This window comes from Pezoporus flaviventris, unplaced genomic scaffold (genome assembly GCF_033815535.1).
Source record: "Pezoporus flaviventris isolate CSIRO_AGI_PZ_B2104156 unplaced genomic scaffold, CSIRO_AGI_Pfla_v1 ptg000015l, whole genome shotgun sequence".
In the NCBI taxonomy this organism is placed as follows: domain Eukaryota; kingdom Metazoa; phylum Chordata; class Aves; order Psittaciformes; family Psittacidae; genus Pezoporus; species Pezoporus flaviventris.
The window spans coordinates 1,239,094-1,262,435 of NW_026892563.1; the positions used below are offsets into that span (position 1 = coordinate 1,239,094).

The following is a 23,342-nucleotide window of genomic DNA, read 5'->3' on the forward strand; positions in this document are numbered from 1 at the left end:
GAGATGAAACAACAACATACAGTTATTATATGGCTTATATTTCCATGTTGTTCAGCTTCTGTGTGAGACTACAGGGAAATGTTAACAAATTAATTGCATCCATTGCTAAAAGGGATCATAAGAACTGTTCTCAATTGTCTGCTTTATACAGATATTGTGTGTAGAAGTTTGTGTTGTTTACTACCAGCTATTGTCTGTATTACCATAGCACTTATAAGACTCAGAGATAGAGCTGACTTCAGTGCAGGGGTGCCATGAATGCACTAAAAAAGACAGTCACAGTCCTCAAAACCACTCTGAGATGTAAATCCTTGAACATTTCTTAAAGTAAAAATCAACATAACTCAGCTGTTCTCATGTCTTTCAAATTTTCAACTTTCTAGGTGAAACTACAACTCAAAAGCTTTTTGTTACTGTCCTTTCAAGTTTTATCTACATACCACTAGATTTAGTTAAGCCTAAAACTGAATATGTATCTTCTTATTTCAACTCGAATTGCATTATTGGCATGATAATGTTACCTTGATATCACTGAAACATGGTCTACATTGGCTATATTGGGATCTGTGTCCTTCTAACTACCCTACAACTAGATAAGCTTCAAGGGCAGGAATTTTTCCAGAGGATCTTGAATGCAGACAGCAGATATACAGATAATATCCCAGTGAGGTATAAAGCAAACCAAATATGCTATTTCGGACTATGAGGTAGCTTTGTCAAGTTGGAACACACAATGTAATCAGTATTAAAAAAAAAAAAAAAAGTAAATGAAGCAGATTTTGTAGTCAAGAGACAACCCTACTGTAAAGGTCCTACTCTTTCTTTAGCTACGCAGTGTGAGTATTCAGGTTTTGAGTACAGTACCTCTCTGTGGCTGCGCAGGTCACTGCTGCTAATGGAACTGGGTCAGTGTTTCATGTCTAGAGTGGTTTTCAATCTTGCAATCCAAAAACACATGGAAGTCTGTTGGCTGCCTTCAAGTGGAAGAGAAATATCAGTAGACTCCACCCAGCTCCCTGGTGGTTTTTAAATCCATTGGAAAATGTTCTGGGAGCCCTGTGTCTCCTCTTCTCCTAGGCAACATAAAGCCAAGCCTTCCTGATAGAAGTATGCCTATCAACGAGAAGAGCCAGAAGGAGGATATAAGGAACTACAGGCCTGTCAGTATGATCTCAGTGCTGTGGAAGGTTTTAAGAGCAGATCATTTTGAGTGCCATTACACAGCACACACAGGACAATCAGGTGATAAGGCCCAGTCACCATGAATTTATAAAAGGCAGGTCCTGATTAACTAACCTGATCTCCTTCTAGGAAAAGATAGCTCACTTAGTGGATGAGGGAAAGTCTGCAGATGTTGCCTACCTAGACTTTAGTAAAGCCTTTGACATTATTTCCCACAGCATTCTGGAGAAACTGGCTGCTCATGGCTTGGATGGGTGTAGGCTTCACTGAATAAAAAACTGACTGGATGATCAGGGCCAAAAAGAGGTGGTGAATGGAATTAGATCTAGTTGGCAGCCAGTCACAAGTAGTGTTCCCCAGGGCTCACTACTGTGGCCAGTTCTGTTTAGTATCATTATCCATGATCTGGACGAGAGGATAGAGTGCACTCTTCAGCAAGTTTTCAGACGACACTCAAGCTGGATGGGAGTGTCAGTCTGCTTGAGGGTAAGAAGGCTCTACAGAGGGATCAGGACAGGCTGGATTGATGGTCTGTGGCCAATGGTATGAGTTTCAACAAGGCTCAATGCCAGGTACTGCACTAGGGTCACAACAACCCCATGCAATGTTACAGGCTTGGGCAAGAGTGGCTGGAAAGCTGCTCAGGGGAAAAGGACTTGGGGATATTGGACAACAGCCAGCTGAATATGAACCAGTTTGTGCCCAAGTGGCAAAGAAGGCCAACAGCATCCTGGACTGCGGCCAGAACTAGTGTGGCCAGAGGAACTAGGGAAGTGATCACCCTCCTGTACTCAGCTCTGGTGAGACCTAACCTTGAAAACTGTACAGTTTTGGGCACCTCACTAAAATAAATATATTGCTGTGTTGGAGCGTGTCTAGAGAAGGGCAACAAAGCTGGTGAAAGATCTCTAGCACAAGTCTCATGAGGAGTGTCTGAAGGAACTGGGGTTCTTCAGCCTGGAAAAAAGGAGTCTCAGGGGAGACCTTGTCAATCTATACAACTACCTGATAGGAGATTGTAGCGAGGTGGGTGTCAGTCTCTTTTCCCAAGTAACAAGCAAGGAAGGCCTCAAGTTGCACCAGGGGTGCTTTAGATTGGATATTAGGAAAAATGTTTCTACTGAAAGAGTTGTCAAGCATCAGAACAGGATGACCAGGGAAGTGGGCACCATCTCTGGAGGTATTTAAAAGATGTGTGGATGTGACACTTAGGGACATGGCTTAGTTGTGCTTGGCAGTGCTGGGTTAATGGTTGAACTCGATCTTAAAGGTCATTTCCAACCAAAATGATTCTGTGATTCTACAACTCTGTAAGTATGAATTCAGCCTCTGACGATGGCTTGTGGCTTCATCAATGTCAGTACAAGAAGTCCTTATAATTAACCAGGCAGACTCCTAACCTCTCTGAGGACATGCCCATGTCTTCTCATTCCACTCTCACTGGTACAGCATTATCACCAGCCTCAGCAAACCACCTGACTTGAGTTTTCTGCATTTGCTGGCAAAGGTCCATGATTTCTTTTGCTCATTATTGTTTATAGCAGAAAATGGAACGAGGCAGCAACACAGCCCTATACAAGGGAAAAACTGAGAATCCAGAGTGATCTCATGACTCCAAACAGAATCAGATGATAAGCCTGGGAAGCTTACCCAGCTGTAATGGTGCCTTGTACCAATCAACAGCACAGGATTAGTAGGATTTAAATAAATCTTATTTCTGGCCATCCATGTCTGAATTTCAGTTTGGCATCTGGTCAACAAAGCAATCGCCTTTTGCGAGGTAGTGTGACAAATTTCTCTTTCCATAAATATTATGGGGGGAAAAAAAGGTGTTCTCAAAAAGTCTGTGAAGTGCTCTGTATTATCTGTGGAGATGATGCTAAAACTGGAGCAGAATGAAATGTTCAACTTTCATTTTGTAACAGAGTGCAACAGAAGCACATCATGAAGTCATATGTGTACATCTATTCAGGTGAGATAGAAAGAACACTTTGTTTTGTCTTTCTCATATACATCTGCTTACACCACACTCAAGTCCTCCAATGAAATATTTTGTATTATAAATAATGTTCCCTTTTGTACCAAGAGTATTTAACTGCAGGTCAACATTGGCTGACACACTTAAATTCTTAGTCAGATGCAATGGAGAAAAGAGGTTCAAGGTTATGAAAGGACACAGGTATGCACAGAAGTGAAAGAACTAGTATTTTGCAGTTGCAACAATGCTGAGGTTGCAAGCATTAAACAAAGCATGAGGCTTACAGCTACAGGAACATACTTAGGTTTTGGATGATCATTGCCAGCAGTTTTCTTCTTAAAGAAAGACTCAGTTACTAAGCATGAGAGTTTTAAGTCTGATTCTTCATTTCTCAGAGTTAATTTCTCAGAATGATGTCTCAATGTTTTCCAGAAATCCTGATCACTCTTGTATGTGTGGCTAATAGTCTTCTCCTCAGGTACCAGATGGAGGCATGCCCCATGTGCGGACATGTCCAACCGACATGGTACAGAAGGCAGAGCTCAGTCCCAGCTCAAGAACAAATGAACTGCATTTCTCCTGTTCTCCAGGTTTCTCCTCTCTGCACCATGGAGTTGCTGACTTTGACAAATACTAATGGCTAAAAAATACACAAAACTTTTGTAGTAGGTAGGAAATGTCATGTCTGCATTTCAGTTGTCTCTGACTCCACTGAACTTTGGTAGGACTATTTGAGGCACTATGTGCTCCCTTAAACCAACAGATTTTTTTAATCTACACCTAGTGAAATTTTAGTAGAGATGATTAACAGTAGTAGAGGCTGCTCCTTGAACCATAAAAAGATGAAGTTTGTAATCCCTTCAGGCAGGGATTAACATCTTTAGATTTGGAACTACTACTCAAATACCTCCTTTCTTCCCTCCCAGCGCTGGGTGGAGGGGAGAACTGCCAGCTCCCTATTTTACAGATTGAAAGTTTCTGAGCTGAATGTTAGCAATTAAAAATGGCAGAGCTCCAGTAGTGTCACTGCAATTTTTAGGAACAAAAGATCTGACCTGTGCCTTTAAGAGTAGATGTTATAGGGTTATAGAATCATAGGATCTAATAGTTAAGGTTGGAAAGACCTTCAGATCATCTCATTCCAACCCCGTGATATAGGCAGGGACACCTCCCACTAAACCAAGTTGCTCAAGGCCCCATCCAACCTGACATTGAACACGGTCAGGGATGGGGCAGCCACAACTTCCTTGGGCAGCCTGTTCCACTGTTCCTTATGTCTGTACATAAGGACTGCCTGCAATACCTGTCCTCTATGATCCGAGACCTGCTGCTGCTGTCCTCTGGTATCAAGGAGTGGTAATAGCTTTTTAACCTGAATACAACCAGGTATAAAAGTCATGCTGTTGAGAAACAACGTAACACATAACAGTGGTGCTGCTCTAAAGAGGTGTTTTCAGTTTTACATGAGTTTTCAGTGCAAAATGGAAGCATTAGAGCAAGTTCAGTAAGTAATCTAATACTAACAGTGAATAGTAGTAACTCTCTTTTAAGAGGTGAAATTCAGAGCTTATGTGACACTTGTAAGGATGCAGGCCTACATTAACATTACCAAAGCAGAGTCAGTGGGCCAGTCTGCTGGTATACAAAAGCAGCTTAGCTATATAGAAAGGCAAAAATACCAATTTTATTTATTGCTCAGCATTATTAAACAACACATCCACTAAGCTACCTGGGATGTAGCGCTTCCCCTCCAGTGTTTGTGGCTGGCTACTAGCTCCTAGTATCAAATGTTTAATGACACACAGTCATTTGGGATGAAGGTCCTGATGCCACTGAAGTCATCGGAGCCATGCCATATGACATTGATGCAGGGGTGTAGCCCCATGCACCCTTCAGTTCATGACAATCCAAACATGGGCACTGCCTTCTCACTTCACAACTGCATTAGGCTCTTGATGGGAAAACCTTAACCCCAGGAAGGCTGGGGAACAAGGAGACTGGTGGTGTTGAAATGCACAGCGTATTTACTAAACCCTTACCCTGTGACATTACACCCACTGTGGCTGGGTGTGGTGACCCCTCCAAAATGCACCTTGGAGGTCCTCTACTTTTCCATTTCTACTGCAAGTAGAGTCAAACTTGCCTTTGCAGCCATGAAACCTGATAGCCAGGACACAAAGGTTTCTAAACGCCATCCTGGCAGGAAGGAAGGAAGGCTGCTAGTTGACCTTCTTAATTCCTTATTCCATGACCACAGCATTCTGGCCAAACCTCATTTAAGGTCAAAAATGTCTTCCCGCCCTCCCATCTTTTGTCTCTCTTCTTTGTTATGCATATAGAGTGTTAATTACCTGATAATTTACTTCCTATAGTCCATGCATTTCACCTTTGCACGGATTCACTTTGACAGCTGATGTGAACTGCTCCAATCAAATTTCAATACATTAGCATGGGCTGTATGGTTTATGCCTGGAGTTTTTAGGATGTGTTTGAACTTCTGTAGAAAAAGAATTAGAGGCTATTCTTGAGCAGTGACCCCCACTGGAAAGTAAGCCTTAACCTTTGTTCTCATTGAAGGTATTAAATTAATTATGGAGAGCAAGATAAGTAACTCTCAAGAACAATCTGTGCTTTAGTAACTCGTTTCGTGTAACCTAAGACCTTATACTCGAACAGTGATGTTGCAGTGAATTTTTAATGTCCTCTGCACATGGATTTTTTTGAATTGCCACTTCAGTTTGATTTTACTTTACAATGCTCAGTGTTGTATGCTTGTCAAGGCAGACTCATAAGTCTGGATTTCTGCGCCTAGTTTTGAAGCGGAAACAATATTGTTGAGACATTTTGCCTGTGGTAAGATTTTAAGTATTGTGACAATGTTAAAATAGTAACAAATGTAGGTAAAGTTGTAGGAACAAGGTTGAAAAACATACTTCTTTCCTTGTGCTTCTCCTTTCTCTTGATTGATTATCAAAGATTTTTTTTTTTAATAAAAGATTAGATACCATTCCAAAAGTAGAATAATCTTAAATATTCTAGGTCCTTTATCACCCATTTGAACAGTGTCCTGACACATTCTCCAGTCAACAGCTTCACTGCAACTTCATTGCCCCTGCACAGAAGGAAGCCTAATATGGGTAGCATGGCCTGTATTGTAAAGAATGAGAGGGTTCTGCTCTTGGTTCTTACTCAGGTACTCAGAACATTTTTATTTGCCTGTACAGCTCCGTCTGCTGTCAAGACAGGTGCAAAAGAGTAGATATTCCTAAATATGCCAGAATATTTTAGTAAAGCACACATTATTTGGAAACCAAAATTGGTAACAGTCACTATAGCAGCCATGGAGAAATCAACATAAAACGCTTAGCCAGCCCTTCAAGTACAGTGGTCCCGGATGGTGGTGTTGTCATCATTCTTACAGGTATTGAACTGCTATTATGGCTCATGAACAGGAATCTACTCTTGTACAGTAGATGCCATAGTGCCGTCAAAAAAGCTTCCATGCAGCAATAATCATCCATGATGATCCAGTACCACCTCCTGTAAACTGGTTTTCTTACTCACTGTTCCTACCTGCCTATATTGGGTGAAGTCAGCAAGGTGGCTTTATAACCACTGTGGCCACTCTTGTTTTCTGATGTTTTCCCCCATATACTTCATGCTGCCTCAAAATCTTCCAGAGGTCATTGTTTCTCTGCCTTTCAAGGTGAGAAGAGACTCCAGGAATTTGACTGGAAACCCTGATATTGCTGATCTAATACAGAAGGTACTGAAATGTATTGAGAGCATATCCTGATTTTGGGGCCCAGATTCATTCCACCTGACTCTTGGTGCTGGTTTTAAACTGAGATGTCCAAGCTAGATAGACAGTGCCTCTATAAACCTGAGGTAGATACAGGCATGTTTAGAGCACAATTCTGGTCTTAGCAAGATGAACACCTCACTGACCCATAACATTCAGTAAAAAGCAAGTATGGAGGTTCTAGATACCTTTCTTATGTTTATAATCACAGTTAAGAAGCTCATATTAGGGTCAGAGTACCCTCCAAATTGTGCTTTTTCCGCAACCTCTCTCCCCGCTCCTTACCCCACCTACCTAAAGGGCCTCTGCCTACAGAGAAGAGTCTGTGTCGGCTGGCGGGGGAGTGGATCCTGCAGTACACCCAACATCTTTCTATTGTTACCTGCAAGGAAAAGAATCTGTGCAAAAGAAATGAGAGCTATAACAAGTTATACAGCTCTGCTTAAATGCCCTGCATTCAAGACATAGCTTTTTTATTTCCAGAAACATTTATTTCACTTACTAACTTCTGGGTTATTTTAATTTGAGCAATAAATACTCTGAACACCCAAGACATTTTAAATCTCTCTCTTAACAAAAAAACAAAAATAAATTAAATCTCCTGAGCCCTCTTGTTCTCTGAACAGTATTATATCGGATTAAACTCTTCAGCAGGCATTTTGACACATCTGCACAAATGTCAATAAAATTAGAATAATAAGGGCCACTTAGAGAAGCTTTTGAAAATCAACACAGTTGTGCAATGGCTTAATTGTGGTACTAAGTGGGCTTGTGCCCGAGTTTAATTTGGCTTTTGGGTGGTTTTGTTTGGTGTTTTTTTTGACACGTAGTTGTATAATGTTGGTCATGCTTGTTTAATAATGCTGCATTACTTGCGTTTGGTGTCATCAGCCATACTCCACCTCCTGTCCCAGCTCTTCCAGCTAGTTCAGAGGTCTCTAACAAAAATAAGTACTGGAAAATAACTTGTTATTCTAGATATTGAATCAAAACAGACAAGTCACCCTGGCCAAAATATGTTTCTTGTCTCTTCACCTCTCTGTTCATTGCAGACTGACATGAGATCTGAGACAAAGAAGTACTCGTTTTTGATCGAGTTTAACTCTTTGATGTGGTGTCTTGTGGCTCTTTTGCAGTGGATATACATGTGGCTTAACAACAATTGCAACCATGTCAATTTTGTGATATTAGGTATCCACATTGTATACCTATCTGATGCTGTATATGGGAAAAAGTACACTTCAGAGAACAAACTTGTGAGGAATAAAAGAAGCGTCTGTTACAAGATAATACAAGTGCCTGTATAAGTTATTGAAGGTCTCAAGAACACTTCAAAATATTTTCTTCAGGACAGGTCCAAAGTACTCAGTAAAGTGGTAAGTTTTACTGTGTCTCTGTAACATTTACATCTCCTGACGTACACACACATGGGTCTGTATCATTAATGATAGACTTAGTGAGTCCTCGTGGCCTCTTTTCTATGAGTTGTGAACTTCAGTTGTATATGGTTTGAATTTCATACACCTGAACACCTCTGCATTGAATTTATAAGCAACGTTGTTCAGAGTATGTCTAAAAATAACTAGCAACAGAACCGTCTGGATTGCTAGAAAACAGGAATAAGTTTCCTTGCAAATTTTGCTGCTACTCCATCATCTCTTATGGATTCAGGTTCTCCTTTTCAGGTTGCTAATTACTAAGGGTATCTTTAGCTCAGTTACTTAACTTTAAGCAATTGGTTGCCATGGAAATGGTAAGACATAGCTTTGGGCATCTTTTGGGCCAAATTTTAGGTGGAAGTCTCAGTGGGAAAATTGTCATTGTGAGACAGCCAGGTTTTAAATCAAAGCCGAAGGATCTCATCTTAACAAATGTCTTGAGGCAGATGTGGCTGTTCTAGTCTCTTTTGATAACTTGTAACTAACAGACGAGTTGGGATTAACTACGGATAAAGCAGACAGAAACACACACAAGGGACTTTCTATTAGTTCTACTGATGTTACTGACGAGGCATCGATCATCATCATCATAATTTATCCTCTTAAAATAAAAAAAAAAATCACCTTAACAGACTTGCTTTCTCAGTAAAAGAGATGCACAACTTCTTGTAGGTTAGAGTATTTGAAAAGGCTGTTACATTTCAGTACATGTATGAGGGATCAGAGAGGAGTTCACTCAGACAGACTTGAAGAGATGGAACCGTAAGTCTAGTTGGGAAGCTTTCTGTGCATTACCAAAACTCTTTTAATACTGTCTTGTTTCTGCACCTGGAGGAAATACTGTGTCATCTGCCAAAACCCAAATTTCAAGGATTAGCTAATAACACTTTCTTTGAAAAAGAGAGATAATTCTTAACCAGTATTGTGAGTCTTTGAAGTCTCAGGAATCTATTTTCCCTGGCTGCTTTTAATGAACCTTCGAATATTACTCTGCAATTTATTTTCTAATTCTCTTTTTTTTCTTTTTTTTAACTTTGTTGGGGGAAGGCTATATGTACTCACTTTTCTCCAAAGAATTTTAAAAATTCATTATTGCAAATAACTTTCAGAATGCCAGGACACCAAGTTATGCAGTATCCTTTGAGTGCATTTCTGGCAAATAAATCACAGCTTTGCTGGATTCTCCATCCCAGAAATTCATGAGATGTAGAAGAAAATTCCAATTAACTCATCTGAGTTAGGGTCTCCTTTTTCTTCATGTAGGCCAGCTATCAGTGGAATTTCTTCTGATTCTCCTTGATGTCTTGTTCTCTGCACTACTCTGTATGACTACATGCATGCTCATGCCATGGTTTCAACACTGTTTACAAAATTAGCACCAAAGCTAAGCTTTGGAATCTGTAACACATCAGGAATGGCAGCATGGAGCTCAGCTGTGACTTTTATGTTAGGCTTTTACAGTGGGCCTTACAGCTAAATTGCTGCTGATACTATACAAGCAAACTCAGTAATCTCCACACCATGCTTCAGTCCTTCCTGTAAGTGCATATTCTGGTTTGTCTAGCATGAGACTCCACTGACTTTTCCTTATTTTACATTGGTATAGGCAGCTGATTTGATTCCAGGGAATACATACCTGAGTCTTACCACCAGCCAGACATGACTTTCCCAAAGCAGGGCAGCAGCTCTTCACTCTGGCTCACAGCCCACTGCCAGGAATATGCTTGTAGGCACGTGCTGCGGTTGCGCTGACACAGCTGCACACCTTAGCTCTCCAAAGCATGGAGAGCTCCATCCCCAACCCAACCAGGCCACCTCTGAGACACATCCCAACTGAGGCTACAAGAGTGGAGGGGGAAGGAGGCACTGATGGGGGTCTCAGCCTCACCTATCAAGGCTACAATCCTGCATCAGGAATGCAGACCTGACTCCATGTTTGTGCTCTTGAATGCTAAACTTCTCTCTGCACGTTATTGCGCCTGGCAGCCCCAGCCTTTTCCCCTGTTTCTGTGTGACCACAACCACAGACTTTCTGTTGATGCCTCCAGAGAAGAGAGAACAGGCCCCAGCCTGTGCAACTTCTTCATTACTGCTGCTTAAAGCCATAATTAGATAATATGAGAGGGTTTTCCTCTTGCCAGCAGACAGACTTAATGTACAAAATCTGAAGTAATAATTCTAAGTATATTGGAGCTCAACTGTAAACAGGATAGAGCTGTTTTTTTTTTCTGTACACAAGGAAAAGAGCCTATTGGGCAGAACACAGAAAGAGTAGAAATAAAGGTGGGTAACTGTATAATAGTTCTGTTTATCCTTAAAATAAATGCAGACTTTAATGACATTCCATTACTTAACGTGTTTCTGTACCTCTCTAAAACCCCAAAGATACCTTTTCAGTTTCTCTGCCATATTTTTCTGGTTTAAGAGCAGATGACTAATTATGCTTCTATAAACTTTGTTTTCCTTTGAAACAGTAATCACTTACTTTGTCAGACTTTTCCTATTATGGTGCATTTTAAGAGCACTTAAAGTATTGTTAGTTAAACAAAACAGGAAGCCAGTTTGACTGGCCATGATGAGACCACAAGTGGTCTCCAACTGAATTTATGGCACATTCTTCTTAAAATCTGGGCCACTGGCTCTGCTAGCAGCACCAGTTCTGCCATGTGAAGGAACTATTCAGCCTGCTCAAGGGTAGGGGCCAGACTTCACTGCTTTATGGTAAGAATTAAAATACTAATGTTTAGATACCTTTCCCTTCTGTTGGTAGAGGTTTGGAAGCACTGCCAGGCCACTGAGCATAAAGCTACTCTTTTTGTCTCCATTGTGGACAAGGACATGGAAGAAGGAATTAGCCCACCTACTAAGTAATTATTTACCTTTTGTTATTTTGATTTCTTTCAAAATCAAAGAGTTACTCCTGGCAGACAAACTTTTATTCATAATGAAAATCATACAGCTGGAACGAGTACGTGCAGGGTAGCATGAGCTTTCGCATTTACTTTCTCCAATGGTCTTTGAACCTGATTTGCTCCTTTTTTTTTTTTTCCTTTCTGTTTTGAACCTCATGAGCATTTGCTTTCTGATAAATTAAACCTCTGCCACTCTGAGCTGGCATATGGCCTAAACAGCATAGGCCAGAGCTTGAAATACCACAATGCGGTCTCCCTCACAAGCCCAGAAAGGTGAAACCAGCCTGATTCGCTCTCGCTCTTTCTCTGCTGGAATCCACATCAGCAAGCCCAGTGGCAGGATCTTGCCTAAAACAGCTGCAGTATGGCTGGCATGAGGTGCTGCAAGGAAAACAGATGCGGACCTATCCTCCTCTCTCAGAAATGCAAAGCAAGCTTGCTCAGTGTGCTCAGCAATCCAAGCAGCACCCAATGCTGAGTGGCATAAGGCCGTGCAACAGCACAGGAAGGTACAGGCATGGTGAACACCCACCCAACCAAACTGAAGTTCTTTCCTCTGGAAGAAGCAGTGGGAAGCATGAAGGCACTGACCTGACCTGGCCTTTCCCAGGGTAGATCCTTCTTCAGCTCCTCACCATAAGAGTAAGGGGTGGAAGTAGACATTTTACTGGCCTCAACTTGGTGACATGAACTGCAAGCTGGGTTGACATCAGAATACAGAAACTTGAAATTACTTCCACATTTAGGCTGTATGATAAAGAGTTAGCACACTTTCACAGTGCAATCAGCATGTGCCAAATTATTTTGGAACGTGTAATATTAACATGTTGTTAATATTGAACAAATGATCACCTGTGGATGATGGGGTTTGAACCTTCTGTTCCCAATAAACTTTCCTTTCTCTACACTAGTTTTGCTTCCAGTGTCTTGATACAGGCAAAATGTCAGCTGAGGTCAGCTGAGTCCTGAGTCAAGACTACAGATTTGGCTTTGTGTGCACAAACCACCTGATGCCAGCAGGCAAAATTAAAGAGAACAGTGAAAATACCCACAATGAGCAGATTAAACCCCAACTGCTATCAAATTAAGAGCAATTAAGAAGTCAGAGCAACAAAGAGGGTGGATGGATCTCGCACTGGAAGTAAAACATGTTCTACATCCCTTCTGTTTCCCTTGAGTGGATTATATTTCTTTGTAAAGAACATGGTTTATTTTTGTCTGCCCCTTCTTTTATCATGGTTTCTTAAGATATAACCACCCTTGTCAACTTCTTGTCATCCTGAATGTTCCCACTTGGGACTGTAGAGGTCGAATTAACCACTCCTCTGCACAGGCTGGAGACAGGCTTCATTGTACTCCAGCAGAGGTCACTGTCAGTTTTGCCCCAGCAGAGGTCTCCTATATAAAATAGAGTTTGATTTCAGTCTGAGAGCTTTGTCTTCTGAAGAAGAAGCCCTCTGCCCTTTCCTAACACACAGCAGCACAGCCCACATGGCAGAGCCAGCTTCCCTGAAGTCCAGCTTGGAGCTGGTGTGGTTACTCTGCTGTGCTCTCTTCTGGTACAGAGTCTAGGAAAGGCACCTCAAATGTCCTCTGCATAACTCACTTCTTCCGAGATGACAAACCAAGAATCAGTGTTCTCTAAGATCAAGGGTGGATACTTACACAAATTAGAGCACTTGAAACTTTGAAATGCTTTTTTATGGAAGTCTGCAAGCAGCTTCCAACTTTATTTTGATTTGGTCTTGGATTTACTGCACATTCTTAACCACTAGTATTTTTAAAGTCTTAAAAGATAACAGTATTTAAACAGCTTTCCTGTTTTCTTCCTTGACATCTTCCAGTGCTGATGGTATGTATGAATGGGATGTATGAATGTGAAACTAATATCAATATGAGATGAAATTACAGCATTCGCTGTTCAGAGAGATGCTCCAATGAGGTTTTTTTTCTGACTGGCAATGCCAGGTAGTAGCGATGAAAACATTCAGTAGGTATGCACCAAACATAAACTTGCTAGAGAGATAAGGAAGTTTCCTTATTAAAACAGGCATTTCTTACTAATAAAATTCAATTAGCATGTCAGACTTGACTTCAGGCACATTTTAAAGGAAGTGTCAATTTCATAATCACTCTTCAGTTTGAGATGTCATCCCTACTCTGATTACAAATAAACTCTATAACAACTATAATGAAGAGAGTTTGGAGAAAGGGAGTTAGTTTGCAGGTTTTAATTCTGTTTTGCCTGCCCTGTATGGTTTGCAGCACCATGTGAAGTCCAGTCCTTTTGCTACAGGCACACATACCCCTGCAGGCCCTACGTTTTCCCCACTTAAACCAGTGACTAAAACAGTGGGGTCATAGTTTGAGAGGGAAAAGGTTTATGGTAATACAAATATTAGCAAGTACCAGAAAGAACAGTAATGAGCAGGATCAGTTTGAGCTGGTGACAGCACACGAGTGCCCAGGGAAATGCAGGTGGACAGGAAAGAGAGATTAATGTAGAGAAACACTCATTGCTCTGATGCCCGTACATGTCCTCAGAAGAAGGCGTGAGGAAGGTTAGGAAACAGCTTTACTGAGAACTGTAAAATTCTTCTCAAAGAAGAAGGAAAAAGTAGGGAAAAAGGATGCCAGGCCTGGGGGACAAGAGAAAATTCAGATTGCACAGCACTAGTGGTGATTGCAAACTGGCAGCAACAGTGCATTTGTAAGTACTGTGAGAGCTCACAAGGATGAGCAAAGCCTTCAAAGGCCAGATCCCATTCAAGGAGGAAATCATCTCCATGTCCTTAACAGAAGAGTGTTTTAGGAACATAGGACATATTGTCAAAAGCTGAATTACCAGCCTTTTGACTAAGCCACTCAAACCCGCTTCAGCAAAAGTATTTTCCAGCTAAAATCCTAATGTCCTGTGTTTTGGACATGATCTTAACATGTTCCTGCTGGAACAAGCCAGCAGGAGTGAAAGTCCTAAATGAGCAGGTCCAGACTCACAGTGAACTGCCCTGACTATGCTACTTTCCTGCCTTACAGGCTTTTTTACCTTTAATGTGACCTTGGTGTGATCAGCGAACATCACTGTCAGGTCTAAGTGCAGCATGGCAGCTAAACCCTGGCGGGAGTTTCCCAACAAAGATACTTTTTGCTAACCTGAATGGGTACAGGTTTGGTAAAGCTCTGACATCTTTGCAGAGAATAAATAAGCGGTATACTTAGTGGGGGGGCTAACACAGGTGATGACAGATGTCACATTACGGTCGAAAGGCCACAACTTCATTAATACAATGCCTAAAGGCACCCTCCTCGCAGCTGTGGAAAGCAGAGGAAATGACAGTAGCCTACAGCACTCATCAGCCTCTCCTCCCTTTCTGGCACTGCAGAACAAGACATACTGCAGCAGGCCAAAGCAGCCCTGCCAAAGCGGGTGAGACTGCCTAATCCCACCTCCCTGCTTTCTGCAGCTCGTTGCAGGGAACCAGATTTCTTCTCCTCTGCCAGTGGCCCTGTCCTCTGCCTTCATCATCACGAACATTCCCTGGTTGGTGTTGCTATAAAATCACACCTCAGCAAGGGTATCAGCAGCAAGAGCAATCCAGGGAATGAGTATAGCTCTGGTATGAGGGTGGGAAGCTGCACAGCAGCAACTGTGGGTTATGTCCAGGTGCCTGCCTACCACCAGCACCACCAGTGAGAAATGAAACAGAACCTTTCTTTTGCCCTTTTTGCCCAATCTTACAGTCCCACACTATATGTGTCTAAAGCAAACCATTGTGCAGCCTTTCACTGCCACAGGTGAAAGCCAATGTCATCCACAGAAACATCCCAACCTATATTTGTGGCAACCAACACAGGTAATACACGTGCAAGAAAGCAGTACAGGCCAACAGGAGACTTTTCCCACCATAAATAGATGCATAAGGGACCGTTTTACATACTTACCTCTGTTCACAACTAGTATTCTTTCTGACATGGCTCAATCTCCAAGGTCTGTAAGCGCTTCTTAAAATCTAGTGATATGGAAATTTGGTCCCAGACTGGCATGTTCACAAATTGATACCCCAGTGAATACTCCTGAGGTTTAACTTCAGCCCAAGGAAGCTAACCTCCCTGGGCTTCCCTGCAGTCAGTGCAGAAGCACAGGACCTTCTGAGGGGCACTTCAAAACTGAGGCCCAAGGTTAAGCACTAGAAATCCCACATGAAAGATTTTTTTTCTCTCCTTCGGTTACAGGGAGAGCTCCAGAGACCTGTCCCATGAGGCTGAAGTTAACTTTTAGGAATGCTACCCGCTTACTACATCTGCTATTGAACAGACACACCAAGAGCAATCTTGGGGCTATCTGAGAAGCTGCTGAATTTGGATTTGCACCACCAAGTACTACTGATAGAAAACATACAGTAGGTATGTGACTGGGGTGAGGTATTACCTGACTGCCTAGCACCTGCAATGGTAGGAGCTATATGCTGACCAAAGGAAACTGAGATATGGTCTCCAGCTGCCTGGTGGGAAGTGCCAGTGTTTCACACCCAAGCTACGTATGGAGTCTGTTCTGTTTACAAGGAAAACCAAAATAAAATGGCCACACCTACAGTCATGGAGGGAAGGACAGAAATGCGCCGAGACCTCCAAAATGAAAATATGCTCCCTATGGTGGAGATGAATAGATTTGGCAGGACCCATCTCCTTTAAATAAGTTGACTTGTGTAGCTTTGGGACTGTGTTCGTCTCATGCTGCTGCATACCGAAGTCACACAATTCTCATGGGACTAGTACAGTCACCCTAAGGTGAGCTATACCTTCCCAAATCTGGGACAAAGAGAGAGACCATAGAATCTACAGTAATGTGGAGTAGTAACAACAGACTGGGAAAAAGTAGAGGAAGAACAAGCACTGGCTTTTGGTAGCTTTGATGAGGATGAGTAAGGATACACTGCAGGAACTGAGGTGTTGTTTGCAAGGGAAGGAAGAGAACTGCATAGGTCCTGTCCCACCCAACCTGGTCAGACCTTGCATGCAACTGGGAGGCTGCAGTAAGGCACAATCTAAAATCCTGCCTCTTGCAGCTTTAACCTGCTATGACTGGTGCAGTCTGGGGGCTCGTCAGGTGCCCAAGAGAGAGGCAGGAGGAGTGCCTGAGCTGCTTTCCTCAGAGAGAGCTCCTGCCCCTGCCTGGCAAGTGCTGTAATGCTGTTTCCAACAGTTTTGACTCCGGTAGTCATTTTCTTGTGACCCCACACCAGTCTGAATGGCTGGGAGGATTAAAACTTAACCACTCCCTCTCCCTCTATGAACCTATAAGTGAAATATTAAAATACCTTTCAGTGGCTTATAAATAATGTGGCATGACTCCCATGGACAGGAAGAGCAGTACAGCCCATGCTCTATTACCAGGGTTAAAAGCCACCCTGCTGGGTGGCCTCCCAAGAAACTTGGGAGGATGGGGTACAAATGCCTCAGTAATAATTTTAGTACTGCTTGAGCACTCTTCAGATCTGCGACAGCTCTCATGTCCCTGCCCACTCCCATTGAGTTGCACCCAGACTTCAGCCCCCCCCAGCGTAGGCATGGGGTGGTGCTGCTGAGACTGGAACAGGCAGGGCAGGCTCTCTGCCCTCCTCCAGCTCCAGGCACATGGCCTGGGCTACCCAATTCAAGCTCACTTAGAAACTTGAGCTAAACAGTTGTGCTAACTCTGCACCGTGGTGTGCTCCCCTTCCCAGGGGCACAGTGGGAAGGCACATGAACTGTCCAGGCCAAAAGACAGCAGAAGGGCCAAAAAGGCTCATCAGCTCAGGTTTTGAGCAATGTGAATGCAACCATATCTGCTGTCTGGACCTAAGCTTGTCCCAGGAGCAGGTCACCATGGCCATAGAACCTGGAATGTGCATACAACAGCAATGCTTCCTCCAGTGCAGGTATTTGCAGCTCAGACTGTTTGACCAGAGGTAATTGAAAGTTGCCTGTATGTAGTCGTGTAATGACAGACTGCATCATGACACACATGCAAGAATGACAAGTTAAGGTCAAGTGGGCAAACTTCAGCTAACATTTCCAACCTGTGGAATGCCTGCATTGGCTGCCACCTGGCTCTCCAGTAGCTTGGTCTGTCGTATTCACTCTGTATATTTACCACCAATAATTTACAGCTGACGTTCAGATTTTATGCCTGGTCATGAGGCATGTTCACCTTTCAGGAGTGTATGTATCAAGCTCAGCTGCCTTTTCTCAGAAGCAGCCCTCCGTGGCTGACTGGAACCCATTTTTCCCTGGCACCGCACAAGATGCCCAAGTGCATCCACCTAACTTTAGAGGGTGCCGTATGCACCGCCGTGCCCAGAGAGGTGACACTAGCAGACAGGCACCCACCTCCCGCAGTTGTCGAACCTTGCTGACTTGGATTCCCTTTTGCATCTCTCAGCGTCTTCTTCACACCTGAGGGGTGCTCCCGCCGGACGCGACACAGGCTGGGCCGGGCCGTGCTCTGTTCTAAGAGGCAGCTCCTCCGCCTGCAGACTCCCCCCCGCAGTTCACTCACCGGGACCGCCATCCCCTCCTCTCCCCGGTGCGGTGGGGCCCTGCAGCGCCTCCTCGCGGCGGCTGCGGCTCGGCACCGCCCCGGCTCCGGTCTCGGCCCCCGCCCCGGTCGCGGCCCCCGCCCCGCCGCTCTCCCCGGGGAGAGGCTCGGCGGTTCGCTCCTCCTCGCGGCTGCGGGATTCCTCTCTCCGGGTTTTCGGGCCGCCCCTTCACACCCGCCGGCGGAGCAGGACGGCGTGAGAGAAACCGAGCGAGGTGGCGCGGATGCGCCCCGGTTCCCGGCGGCGGCGGCAGCAGCAGCGGCAACAGCAGCGGCAACAGCAGCAGCGGCAACAGCAGCAGCGGCGGATGCTCGGCGGCACGGCGGCGGCTCCGCAGCCCCGTGCAGGGAAGGAGCGAGGCAATGAGCTGCCCGCCGGCGGCCGCCTGTGAGTGACTGCAGCGGGGCAAGAAGCGGCGGCGGCGAAGAAGAGAAGGAGGGCAGCGATCCTTACTAGTACCCGTGAGAGTGCGGGAGAGTCCCGGCCGAGGGCTCGGCGATGCCCTTCGCCAAGCGGACCGTTGAGCCGCAGCGGCTGTGCCGGCGGCAGCCCGCTGCCTCCGTGCTGGAGGAGAGCTGGGGTGCAGAGCCGCCGCCGCGGGACCCGCTGCCGGAGGAGCCAGGGACGGCGGGCGAGGGCGCGGAGGCGGCCGGCGGCGGGGATCGGGAAGCGGCGGCGGTGCTGATGGTGCTGGACCTCTGCTCGGTCAGTAACGTGGCACTGTCACGGATACTCAGGCAACTCTCCGACGTAGCCCGGCACGCCTGCACCCTCTTCCAGGAGGTCGAGGCTGACATCCAGAGCACCCACCGTCGCGTCCGAGCGCTGCACGGCCGCATCGCTGGGCTCCAGGGGGCTGTGCGCGGACTCGACCCCAAGCAGGAGGCAGTGCGTAAGTACCGCGGGATGGGGCGTTTTTCGGGATGGGGCGCCCGGCCGCCTGGGTAAGCCTCTTCCCGATAACCTGCCATGCAAAGTTTGGGGTCTGAGCCGGTGCGAAGGGAACCCGGGAGGCAGCGTGAGAAGGAGCTGTGCTGTGACGGGTCGGGCCGGGTCGGTGGGCGCTACTGGGCGCCGCGGCGATGCCGGCGGGAGCGATGATGTCAGTGGTTTCTGTCTTACATAAGGAGCTGGCTGGCGGGGCTCTCGGGGAGCATCTTCTGCAGCTGAGGGTTTGGCCGGGGCGGGGGCCGACGTCTGTCCGCGAGGCCCCGCGGCTTGGAGGGGATGGGGATGACCCCCCCCCCCCCCCTCCCCGGGCATCTCTGGATTTTCTCGCCTTTGCTGTGCCGTGTCTTCCTCTTAGAAGTGTCTCTGACTTCCCGATCGAATTTTTAAGCACTTAAATAGAAATAATAAACCCGGCTCGTCGTTAGCCAAGTTTCGGGGACCATGAAGTAAGGAAGTTTGGTTAATGACTTATTTCTGCTTAAAGAGTGGCCCTGAAGAGCCGGGGTGGGGTGGGGGGAGGAAAAGATCAAGGCAATATGCGACTTCTGTTATGAGCAGTAAGTGCTTGAATGCTGCTGCTTCTCCACCCAAACTATAAAAGCGGTGACAGGCTCTGTAGTCCTAACAGCTGCTGATTTCTGCTGAATATGGTTCGTGTTCGCAGCAGTATCATGATTTTGTAGTCTCACTCATGCATATGCTTCCCAAGCACTTGTGGATATGTGGGTTTTGGCGTTTTTTGGTTTTGTTTTTTTGATAGATAGGGCTGTAGATTGGAAGTCTGGAATAGCAGAGACTGGTATCAGTCCTGTCCTCTTAATATCTGGTTTGGGAAAAGCAGTGCCTTCAAAGGGGAATTTGGCTTAGCTTTTGCGTTCTGCTGTTCTCCTTTAAATCCTGAGTATTTATGATGAATACAGTGAAGTGAATTTACACTGGAGTAAATGAGAACGTGCCCTCTTCTAGATGGTTTTTAATGAACGTGCCATTTAAAAAATGGTGCTCTGGATTTCCTGCCGTTTGGAGCGGTGCAGAATACAAGTAACTCTTCTAGTACCAGTGAAGCTGTACTGATTAACAGAATCAAGCCTTAAGTATTCAGTGGTATTTAAACTACATCCTCGGCAGCTGTAGAATGACTTCGCTGGTGATAAATTTATATACATCAGCTGTAGATCAGACTGAGGGAGGCTTTCCGTGGTTTCAGGACGTGTGTGTAATCAGAGTGGAGTGCTGGGCTGTGACTGGAGACTGAGGCTTGGCCGATGTAATGAGGGAACTGTCTGAGGAAATGAAACTCGTTGTATCACATTCTCATCTATAAGTCTTTTGAGCTGAGTTAACTGAGTTTAGACTAATGTAAGTGAGAGCAGAGCTTAGGCTTTCTAATCCGTATGCTTTTTTCTTTCTTGCTTGTGCAAGTGCAGCTTGTTTTCAAATCACAGTTCAAACCCTTAATATTGCAGCACAGTTATGTGCTTAATTAGAGAGTCTGGCTTCACCCCATGATGATAAGCGCAGAATCTGCTTCTTTGGTGTTTTTCTGTTTTCTTTTACATCGTTTTCAGGAGGGGAGAGACTTTTGGTCATGATCTTCCCCGTGCACGCCTGCTGTGCCTCTTTCTCCTTGTATATGGTACAATGTACAGCGCAATGCTGCTGGTAGATCTGCAGATGTCCCTCCGTCTGGCCAGCCGAGGGTTCATTTACAGTGCCGGGCTTTCCCACTACTCATCCTCCAGGAGACGCGCGCCTTGCCTTCAGCTATACAGCTGCGGGCAGGCACATCACCCAGCCCTCATTGCTTCCCTTCATGCAGTGCCGTGCTACATGTGCTTTAAAGGTGAAAGGCTCTGTACTGACGCAGGGTGCACACACGGGCAACTTCTTTTCATGCTGTGGCTGCTTTTATTCCCCATCCAATGCTGGACCAGCACAGCTGCATTTGCATAGTGCTACACCTGAACATCTCAAATGGGACCTGAGCTGAACAGCACCATTCTGCACATCTCCTCACATCTCCCAGAGCCATACACATCCACAGCAACACCTCCCTTTGGCCTCCAGGCTGTCCTGTGTTCCCAAGGGCCAGATAAAACTGCCTGGCAGGAAACTAGCCATCCGTGCTGTAGTGTATAATGATAGTGTGCTTTCTCTTTTATAGAATTATAGACTCATAGAACGGTTAGGGTTGGAAAGGACCTTAAGATCATGTAGTTCCAGCCCCCCTGCCATAGGCAGTGACACCTTCCACTACACGAGGTTGCTATTACTTTCAGCAAGACTATCCTAATGTTTGTTTTAAGCATGAGGTACCTACACAGTTCACTCCTGACAGCATTACACTTAAGTCTTTGCACCCAATTGTTTTTATGAAACCAAGAGAACAATTGCAGGTTGTCTCAGGTTTGGCCAGGACCTTACCAGCATCACATTAAGGCATCCTGCCTTCTACCTCCTGTGGTAAACATTGGAATGGTGAGGCAGCCTCTGGTCTTCTGGCTGTCCAGCCCAAATGACACATCTAAGAATAACTCAGAATTGGCTGGAGGTTTGGACTGTTACCACAAGGAACAAGTTGGTGACAGGCATGCAGCCACTGCACCCATGTCATGATTGTAATGGTCACATTGAACTTGTTGCATACCAGGAGTCTGGAGCTGCTGCTGCGCTGCTTGGCACACTGACCAAGACACATGTACTTGTATGTTAGCACCATGACAGTGTAGCCCAACTATACATTTTTGAGTACTCAGTTTAAAACTGCTAGGCTATCTTGACATTCTTGGTGTTCTAACACCAAGTGCAGCACAGTGATTTGAGAATAATGCTACCAGACATGCCCTAGATACTGAGCTGTGACATTGGAAGGCCTTTTTCTCTGTGCCTCGTGAGCCAGCCGCATTCCAAGATTCTCTTGTGGAGGCACAGGGTGGGTGAGAAAAAGGAAATAATGGGCTAATGCCATCTCGGGAGCTACTGGAGCCAGTGACTGGAGGGGCTTCTCTACCCCCATCCCTTGCCCAGGATGCCATTCCTTGGCAATTGCGGAGATGGTACCAAGAGGAAGGGAACAGGAAAGGAGCTCTCTTGAAAACAGCATATCGTACACTTTTGGATAATAATGTTTTATCTTGTACTGAAAAGAATGCATTGTTGTATCCAAATAAAACAACTATGTTGGGTTCAAGGATTATTAACAGAAAATGGAAATTAATTAAGCCCACCATTTTTCCAGTAATGCTTATCACTACTGCTGTCATTTCCATGAGGCCTTAACAGTCTCAGCTCTGCTTCTATTGAAATGGTGAATATTTGCAAGACTGTGTATGCTTTGCTTTAAGAAAAGTACTTGAACTCTTCTGCTGATCTACTGGTAAAGGTGTTTACTTATGTGCTGCTCTTTTGTTTTCCCACAGTTCAGAAAGTGTGATCAGAAAGTCTTGTTAGGCACAATAAAGGACTGATTCTGGGCAGTTGCAAACAGGTCATCTTCAAAAACTCAGGGTCCCTTGCCCCTGCCTTCCCAGATGCCGCTTGTCTTTTTAGCTTTCTTATAAGCTTCTGGCCAGCTAGCATCATGCAAATATGAATCCTTTCCCACTCTCTGACTGGAAGAGAAACAAGAGTGAGAAATGTTTTCCTGCTCATCTCCTGAACTAACTGCTTTGCCCTTCTGCTTCTTTAAGTACTTCACTGCTTTTCATCATGAGCAGCTCTAGGGTCTGCTTCTAAAGCAGAACCATGTGGGAATAACATGATTGTTGTCAGTCTGGCTGTTGCTTAGAGTTTCCTTATTACCAGCAAGAGAGCTGAGTAGTTTGGTACTGCCCAGTTTTATTATTAGATGCTTGATTTTCTGGGTAATACAGAAATGTAGAAGAAATGCTGGATTTGTGTGCAGACTTGGGACTCGGTGCCTCTGTAACTGTTTGAAAGGATGTCTCAGTCTAGGGGACTACAGATCTGGCAGTCTAAGTGAAATATGGTATTTTTCAGAAACTGATGATGTAAGACATCTTGCTTTCTGAATAACTGGTAATGACTGGGCAGCAGATATTGAAAGCTCTAGTTAATGAGATCCTCTTTGCACCCTGGCATCTCAGAGAATTCCACACATTCCAGGCTTTTTTTCTGAAAGCATCAATGTGTTACCAGCAGCCACTCTTTCTAAAAGCATCCTTTCCAGTGGCTGCCTGCTGTATCTTCATTGCTTCAATTTTCCATTCCTGATTTTCCTACGTGCTTGCAGTTAGTGATACAACCACTTAGATGTGTGGGGATCTCCTGTGTTACTTCGCTCTTCAGAGGCCCCTGGATCTCTGCAGTGAGCTCCTCTATAGGTTTTTCTTTCCTGAAGTGTCAGTGTTGAGCTAAAGAGACAGGTGTGAACTGATTCTTCATAATTTTAGGCTCTGCGTTAATTTATTCTACTTGATTGAATATTTGATTGAAGTTGGTTGCTGAGGACAGCCTAGGTAGCGTCACTCTTGGTTTTAG

At 44.8% G+C, this 23,342-nt stretch overlaps 1 protein-coding gene across 2 annotated transcripts in view; it reads left to right on the top strand.

The window, feature by feature from the left end:
* The first annotated feature begins 17,993 nt into the window (after positions 1 to 17,993).
* The window catches only part of NHS (NHS actin remodeling regulator), a 255,417-nt gene continuing 250,068 nt past the window's right edge, over positions 17,994 to 23,342 (top strand). For both annotated transcript variants that reach the window (XM_061453168.1, XM_061453170.1), the window contains exon 1: positions 17,994 to 18,783. In XM_061453168.1, the coding sequence (XP_061309152.1) occupies positions 18,390 to 18,783 (394 nt within the window). In that variant the 5' untranslated portion in view covers positions 17,994 to 18,389. The remainder of the gene's footprint in view (positions 18,784 to 23,342) is intronic.